Source organism: Crocodylus siamensis, chromosome 1, assembly GCF_052110815.1.
Source record: "Crocodylus siamensis isolate JL-2025a chromosome 1, ASM5211081v1, whole genome shotgun sequence".
Lineage (NCBI taxonomy): Eukaryota > Metazoa > Chordata > Crocodylia > Crocodylidae > Crocodylus > Crocodylus siamensis.
Window position 1 is genome coordinate 199,942,746 of NC_143395.1, and position 9,036 is coordinate 199,951,781.

General features: G+C 46.3%; 1 protein-coding gene across 1 annotated transcript; it reads left to right on the forward strand.

The window, feature by feature from the left end:
- The first annotated feature begins 1,284 nt into the window (after window positions 1–1,284).
- LOC149873880 (natural killer cells antigen CD94-like) lies at window positions 1,285–8,777 on the forward strand. The gene is made up of 7 exons (XM_090038445.1): window positions 1,285–1,357; window positions 3,252–3,404; window positions 5,043–5,141; window positions 7,175–7,297; window positions 7,728–7,870; window positions 8,270–8,412; window positions 8,624–8,777. The coding sequence occupies exons 1-7, from the start codon at window positions 1,285–1,287 to the stop codon at window positions 8,775–8,777; spliced, it is 888 nt and encodes a 295-aa protein (XP_089894571.1).
- The last annotated feature ends 259 nt before the right edge of the window (window positions 8,778–9,036 follow it).

Below are 9,036 nucleotides of genomic sequence, written 5' to 3' on the forward strand. Positions count from 1 at the left end.
TCTTCTTGTGAGGATGAGACATCACAGACCACACTATAGATTTATCCCGGGTTGGATTGTGGTGCTCTCTCACAAGGACCAACCACAGGCAAGCATATTTTCTTTGTATGCTGCCACAGTGACTGCTCCCTCTTCACTGGTAGAGCTCTAGTGCAATTAGTTGAATTACACTTGTCCTCCATAGTCTCCCTGGCATCACAGTCTACACATATGCTGGTATTAGGGCACAGGAAATTAATAACTCCACTGAAATGCACATGTAGACTGTGACAGGGATGGGATGTGGCACAAGGTGCTAAAATGCAGGGGCTGTATGCTGCCTGTCCCCACATTATTGCACTCTCGTGCCCCAGCCAGGCCTGACGCTGCACAACACCACCATCCAGAGTTTGTGGCCCTGTAGTAGCCTAGGGTTATTCTGCCCTCAAAGTGCTGCAGTCCTCCACAAGTATGTAAATGCTGTGCTAAGGAGCAATTTTCTCTGGCGTGAACTGTGTGGGGGTTTATCGCGCCGCATTAATTGCATGTCGGGAAGCACTTAGTATGTTGCAACACTTCTTGAAAGCAGTGAGGCTGACATGAAAAGTCATGAGTTGAACTGTGAAAGAGAGAGTTTTGCTTTCAAAACAACATTTCAACATGAGACATGTGCTTTCTGGTTCCAAAGACTGACTGGAAATGACGTATGTGCTCTCAATACCTCTGCCTCTCTGCCTCCCCTTGCCCTCCCTCAGTGCAGTGCTGTTTTGGCAAAACTGACGCTAAACAGTTACATTTTGTCACAGACACTTCTGGGGTTTTTGGTGAGAAAATAATTGTGCAACTGTCACTAATGCAGGTAGGACACACATTGAACTATGACAATAACATGTCATAGTGACTCATTCATACACGCCAAGAACTTTCTGAACACATCGTTACTTGGTGAACACCATCCATGCTGTGCCCTGAATGAACCTGGAGACTATGGTGGGCAGGAGGAAAGTATGTGTTCCTCTAATTCATGATAACACAGAAGAGCTGAGCTGATTTAGTCATGTAGGCCACAGTAAGTCTGGTGTCTTGTAAATTCTGACTGGCTTTGCAGACATTACCTTCCCTGAATGTTGATTTATCTTCTAATGTGGTTACCGAGTATAACATGCTAGAAAGCTCAGCCCCTCCTAGAGTTATCTCAAAGGATCAGGCTGTTTTATGAAGCCCATCTGTTCCCCAGTAAGTACCACCCAACTGATTCAGCCTTCTCAAACCCAGGGTATAATTTCTCTCTCCCTAGTACTGGACATGAGCGAGCATGCGGTAACCTACTCGGATGTGAAATTTGATCGGTCTAAAAGGAAGAAACCTGAAAAGAAAGGTACAGCATAGAATCAAATATAATTCCAAAAATGATAGTATTTTTGAGGTAGAAATTAAAAATCATTTTATAAGTATTAACTGTCATCAAATAAACCCTGCTTACGAAAAAGAAGAAGCCCTCTGAGACTTTTGGCCAACGCTCTTCTTCAGGTTGATTGAGATGTCTCAATTTTTAGCTGTTTAACATTTGAGCAAAAGAACAGCTTCTATTTTTGCCAAGCACCACATAGGACCCACAGTGCTATGCAGCTCTGGTGCCCTCCTGATCCCTTCAGTCCTGCTCTTGCACATGAGCAGGTGAGAGCCTGGGCCTTAATCCCTTTGATACCTCAGGAAAAAGCCTCCATCACTTTTTGACAAGCCCAGTCTGGCTTTGAAAATCAGTCAGTGGGTTACCTCCTGCCAAATCCAACACCTCAGTTCTAAGGGCGTTTTCCTAGATAACATGATGTTACCACTGTATATACTGCTTAGACTTAAAGCTGTACACTACTGGATATTTCCATGTAGCTGGTAAAAAACATCAGCAGAAAATATCCAAACGTTTGATTTGTCTGAGTAGTGTTTGAGGACCTCTCAATTCCCCAGTCACATGCCTCTCTAGTGATCACAAAACCAAGTGAGCTCACAGCATCTCTGTATATTCCACTGCCAATCACCCTGATGGGGCACACTCAGAGAGTGGTGGTAGATGGGTCATATTCGACTTGGCGAGATATGAATAGTGGGGTCCCCCAGGGCTCAGTCCTGGGACCTACACTGTTTAATACCTTCATCAGCGACTTGGACGAGGGGGTGGAAAACACGTCCAAGTTTGCCGATGACACCAAGATGTGGGGAGAGGTAGGCATGCTTGAAGGGAGAGAGAGGCTGCAATTAGATTTAGACAGAAGACAGAAGTGGGCAGATGAGAATAGGATGGGGTTCAATGTAGACAAATGCAGGGTGCTGCACCTTGGGAGAAGGAATCCACAGCATACATACAAGCTGGGGATCTCCTCCCTTGTAAGCACAGAGGTGAAAGGGGATCTTGGAGTCACTATTGACTCCAAGATGAACATGAGCCACCAATGCCAGAACGCAGCCAGCAAAGCCAACCGCACCTTGTTGTACATTCAAAGTTGCATCTCAAGCCGGTCCAGAGAGGTGATCCTCCCCCTCTACGCGACATTGGTCAGGCCACAATTGGAGTACTGCATCCAGTACTGGGTGCCGCACTTTAAGAAGGATGTGGCCTGACTTGAGGGGGTTCAGAGGAGGGCCACCCGCTTGGTTGGAGGGCAACAGGGCAGGTCCTATGAAGAGAGGCTGAGGGACCTGAACCTGTTCAGCCTCAGCAAGCGGAGGCTGAGGGGGGATTTGGTGGCTGCCTACAAACTTGTTAGGGGAGATCAGCAGCAAATAGGAAGGGCCCTATTCTCCCCAGCACCACCTGGAGTGATGAGCAACAATGGCCAGACGCTGCTGGAGAACAGGTTCAGATAAGAGATTAGGAGGCACTATTTCACTGTTAGGGTGGCTAGGATCTGGAACCAACTTCCTAGAGAAGTGGCCCTTGCTCCTACCTTGGGTAAATTCAAAAAGAGGTTGGACGAACACCTGTCTGGGGTTGTGTGATCCCAGCGAGTGCTCCTGCCAGTGGCGGGAGGTTAGACTAGATGATCTGTTCAGGTCCCTTCTGACCCCTAACTACTATGAAACTATGAAACCCATTCACTGGGACTTCCTCATCATTGGACCCTGAATTCTCTTCCATTTCTCCTTACCTGAGATGCAATATTTCTGGGTGCCCTTTGGCTTTGGCTCCTGCATATACTTGAGGTGTGACAGCTGTTTCCTGTCTCCCTTTTGAATTACTTTCCTAAACTTTGTCTTCCCTCATGGGATAACAGAGAAACCAGGGACCCTGCTATTACAGAAGGAAACAACAACTTATTCTGAGCTGAAGTTTCAGAAGCAGCCTGAGCAGCAGAGAAGCACAAGAGCTCAGGAGACAGAGGGCGGAGGGACTGAGAGAAGCCCAAGCCCACAGAAGAGAAATAAAGGTAATATTGTCCTGGTTTCACAAGAGCACTTGGCTTTCACCTGTCCCCGTTACCACCATAGACACAAAAAAGTGTCACACCCAGGTTGTGCACTATGAACTCAATTCAACTGATGCATGATACTTCCCCCATGGGCCTTCTCACTTGAGTAATACTGTAGCACAGTGCAGCCCTGGAACTTTTAACCAGCATTTTATTTTTCCTTTACCATCCATAATATATTTGCAATGTGTATTCTTTTTATACTCTTTCTTTTGGAGCATTTAGGGGTTCAGCTACTATGTCCAACCAATGAGTCAAAGAAACTTACTTTAGATTTTATAGGAAATCTGAACTTATACTCAGATAATGGCCTGATTGAAATAGCTGGGACTTTAACTCCCCAACCCAGAAAAAAAATTGTCTCATACTCTGGATGTAAATTAGGCATTTGTTTCACTGATTCATTCCATATCTCAAATGATGGAAAAAATAATGTAAGCATTCAGAAAGATCTTCCTTCATTGTTAAAGATAAAGGCCTAAGGAGCTGTCTAGTCCATCCTTCAAAACATTTGGAGCATTGTGCTCCAGACCTCCAGGGTCAGAGCCTAAAGCATCATGATGACAGCAAGCCCAGCTCATGAGGGCTTACTTGCCTTTCTACCCATGCTCATAACCAAGTTTCCACAGAGAATGTGCTGCTGGCTTAGGACATGAGCCTATATTTTATACTCAGTATAACAAACATAAATACAGTTTAAGACCATGCTCATGTCATTTATTCCAATTAAAAACTGTAACAGGGACCTACAAATAAAGACATTTTAATCCTTTTGGTCAATGTTCTCCAAACTGGCTGGGAAATCACCTCTCAGCCTGTCCCAGGGAGTGACAGAAGATACTTTGGCCATTGGACATTTTCCCAGTGTACCTGCTCCGTGGCTACAGCCATGCCAGGACAGTGCTACTCTCTACCTGGGATACCAGCTGTATGGCAAGGCAGCTAAATGTCATGGTGTACCTAATGCCACAATAAATGTTAATCACTGGGGCTACTATTAGTAGGTACTTGACTAGAGAGAGTGGCAGTGGGAAGAATTTATTATTCATCGCATTATTATTGACTACAGAAAGTGGCAGAGTGAGGTGGTTTTCTCTCAGAAACATTCAATTAAATATTAAAACACACTCTATTTTGAACACATTTCAACTCTTTGTTTGATCCCTTTACCCTAATATCCAGGCACAGCAGCATGAGCATTCATGAAAAGCAAATTTGGGGCTTATATACATAATGAAAGGGCAGTTGTGGATGATTGACTTGACTGTAAAATCCAGTTGGCATTATGCTCGGTATTTGCAAGTCACATGATCTGAACAGAGCGTGTTTAGAATATTTATGGCAGCCTGACTGCCCTGCAAATGAAGGGCCTGGTCCACCTAGGAGCACCAATGGTCATATCCTTTCACATACTTCTCTTTCCCTGCCACCCCACACACAGTTTTTCAACAAGGGCAGCTGTTTCTAGGAGACATGTTTAAAGATGTGCACACAAGCCTGTTCCTTCTCTCCCTTGCCAAGTTATTTCAAGGTTGATGTGGGGCATTCTGTGTTTGGCTGATGTCAATACTTGCAATATTTGTATTTCTTCACCAGATGCTTCAGCTGCACTTCTTCGATGGCAGCTTTCCACCCTTGCTCTGGGCATTCTCTGCCTGATTTTATTGATAGGAACAGGAGTTTTGTGTTACAATGGTAAGTTCATACAGAAGGAATCACTATAGATCTCACAGGCATCCTTGCAAAGTTTTTGAGGGCAGGCAGTGTTTTTTAATGGATCTGGGAAGAGGCTAACATATGGTATTACTTGCAGTATGTCACTCAAATACTAGATGTGTCTGTGGGCTGTGTGCAGTATTAAACAGTGTTTAGCACATGGTAAATGAGTTTAATTCTAGCCTGTAAGATGAAGTGTACAGAATTTAGGGAAACAGAGACCACCCTCTTCCTTTATGCAGTTCAGCTGCCCCTAGCTTTTTACGCTTTTAAGCTTTTAGCCTTTTAGAAAACCGCCGACATGACACCGAGCGCCAGACACCGACGAGAAACCCCTGATCCAGACTGTTTTAATTGAAGTTGCCGTGGTGCTGGTCACCAATGCCGGACACTGTCGAACGACGATGAGGATGGCCAGCCGGGATCTGCCTAGTTGGGGCACAACATTGGGCCATTTCCAGACCCCCACGTGGGACCTGGAAGACATTGACAACACAACCGCTGACTGCCGGCGACCCCCAGATCCCAGTGGCTTTGCCATGATACACCGGACATCAAATAGTCCCAGCACATAATATTGATGCAATGCTGTAGTGTTGTAGTGTCTACTTTTGCACCAGCAGTATACTGACAACTTCTGAGCAGTTACCATCTCTATTACAAAACACACTTCAAGGCTGCTCTTATATGGAAGTCTCTGAGTTGAACCCAGAGCACAAACAGCCCACTCACAATTCAAGTGAAGACTCTCCTGTAACTAGTGACATCTTAAATCCAAAGCTCAGTAGCTGCACAAGAGGAGCTTGATGCAGTATATAAATATCATTACCATTGCAGCCTGTGTTGAGTCACACTTGTTAGTAACAGAGGAGAGTCTGGTCTGAAAACACCGAGGTCACAGTTCCACTATGGTTTTCACTGCTGGTTCCTTCAGCCACGTCAGCATGTTGTCTTCTGTACGCCTGACTATTTCTGTTATAAGCCACTAGAGCTTCTGCACATGTGGCTATTCTGGGCTGGAGCCTCAGATTAGCATGAAAGGCCCTAGCTGTGGTGAACTCCCTGAAGCTAGGTTCATCAACACAGCAGAGAACGGGCCTGCAGCCCCAAAGCCTGTGTTTAGAAAATAGAAAGTATTTACATACACTCCAAGCACTGTCAGACAGGCAAATCTGTGTTGTTTTCTGAAGTGAAAAATACAACTTTAATCATAGATTTTCTAAGCAGAAGGTTAGCCCGGCACATCCCCATCTATGGGTTGCTTCCTTAAGTGAGCACTGGTTTGGAGATACGAGCTTGGGCTGTCGTGCAGACAGGTGCTGTGGGCAGCCATTATGACACTATTGTTTTGTGAGCTCCTTGATGCTGTGTGGGATTGATATCAGCAGATCTGTGCTAATTGGGACAGGCACTCCAGGCATTTTACTCTGTGCCCAGTCACAATGGTCCTGCCACCCAAGGCAGGCTGAGCTGGGCAGGACCTGGATTTCAGCTCTTAAAAAACCAAAACCAAAAGAAACAAAACTAACAAAACCCCTGAATACAAAGCGTTTGATATTTGGTTAGCCCCAGATGGAAGCACAGAGCCTGAGCCTCTACATTTTTTATCGAAATGCAATTCCTCGGCTTTCTGTTTGGGGGCTGGAAAGCCACCGGAGGCCCAGCTCCTAGGTAGCCCTGCAAGAAAGTTGTGGTGGAGCCCAACTCCTTTGCCTCCCTCCAGGTGGGCATCCTGGGAACAAGACAGGCTTCCATTGCCAACCGGACCCAGGTCCGTGGAGCGTGTAGTCAAAATGGCTCTTTGTGCACTGGGGCTCAATTCTGAGAAATCCTTGTTTTTGCAATAAGAAAAAGGGCTCCACTGGAAAATGTCCAGCAGCTGTAAGTGCAAACAGTATTAGTGCAACCGAGGGGTGTGTGACACTGCACACGAGACAGCATCAGATCTGTAAAACTCCTCCGCAGCCTTTATTATCTACAACAGTCACTGATGTGCTGTTTTGATGTTTCAGGGTGTCAGCTGGGCACAGATCAGGAATACCCCACAAAGGACGGGGAGCACCACACCTATAAGCCAACGTCCTATCAAAAACCCACCCTGCCGGCATCCTCGATAATGCAGCCCCAGGACACAGGTAAAGCATAGGCCGTTGTCTCCACAGGGCAGGTCTAGTCCTATATGTGAGGCAAAGTCATCTCTCAGATATGGACTGGCCTTTGCTGAGCGATATTCTTGGAGATGCAGCCATGAGGTCCCGCTGGTGGGGAGCTGTGGAGAAAGGGGGATCCTTCCTGCCTGGGCGTCAGGCTCCTGACTCACCCATAAGGCTGTGGATGCCACTCTCCGCCTTTGTACACAGTGAAGCAGCTGTTTGTGGAGGGGAAGACCGATCCCCTTTCAGATGTATGAAACAGAAGGTTCCCCTCCAATGCGCTGTAGAGCCCATGGGGTACATGAGGTGGAGGAACAGAGGAGGTGAAATCCTTTTGTTCCTGACAGCAACATGCCCAGCACAGGGCAATAAGGGAAGTGGTGAGCTGATTTGTGGTGTGTCTTTGTCACAGGGGAGAAGTGTGCAGCGCTCTGGACAGCCAAGCGAGGCAGCTTCTATCTGTTTTCTCCTCAAAGAGGAACTTGGGAACAATGTAAATCCTCCTGCACTTCTCAATCTGCCGAGATGCTGAAGATAGAGAGTGAAAACGAGTTGGTAAAAGAGTGTTTCCTTTAATATATCAGTACAATGTGGCTGTATGAATGCAGCCAGGCAGGAATCAGGCTCTAGGGCTGTGCTTTCTGGTACAGCTTCAGCAAGGCTGGAGGTGGGGAGGATGGGGAGGATAGGAATCAGTGAGGTGTTTTATTGTATTTCCAAAGTAGTGTGTGCATGGGTTGAGCCATGTGTCTGATCCTATAGTATTATGCACAGTAGGTTTGAGTATTTATCTGGCCAGGCTGGCACTGGGTCTTATGGAGGTGCAAGCAACACAATTTTCTACAGGGGGGATCTCTGCACTGAGGCTCATGGGTATAGCATAGCGCTCTGCTGGTGCTCTCCATGTGACTGAGACAACTCACTGCCATTCTGTCTGATCCTGCTGTTGTGCAGAGTTTCTTAACCACAAGAGCTTATGAATATGGTGAAGATCGTGGAGGCAGTACATACTACTACCCATTCTGGATTGGACTGTCGTTTGACTCCAGAAAGGCGAAGTGGGTCTGGGCAGATGATTCAGCTCTTTCCTCTGGCCTGTAAGTCTGTGTCACTAGGGCAGTGGTTCCCAAACTTTTGATATCTGATGCACACATTTTTCCTATATTAAAATTGGTAGTGCACTTCACTCTTCTACCTGAGATGCTCTGTGTGTGTGTGTGTGTGTGTGTGTGTGTGCGTGCATGCATACGTGTGTGTGTGAAGGTCAAAAGAATAGACCTGACTGTAGCTTGTGGTTTTGCCTTCCAGGTTTTCCCTCTCAGACCCCAGTCCTCAGAATTATCCAGGTGGAGCTTGTGCATTTTTGCAAGGTGAGAAAGTGAAAGTTGGAGGGTGTGGAGGAAATCAATTCTGCATTTGTGAGAAGAAGAAGGAAGCACAAATTAAAAATAAATTTGACTAACCCACCAGAGAGACCATGTGGTTGGGGCTGGTCAAGGAGATCACGGCTCCTGAAAGAGGAGCTTGGAGCTCGGGAATGGAAATGGATCCACCATTAAAAAACCCTGGAAGTTGTGCTGCTTTTTACAGGAAGGACAGCAGGGTCCTAAACTGCATCTTGGAGCGGTTTGCCTGCTAACCCCAGGCTGTCTGTGAAGTCACATAGACAGAGACAAATCTCAGCCCCTTCTGTCATCTCTTTCAGTTCATGCTTTTGCCAG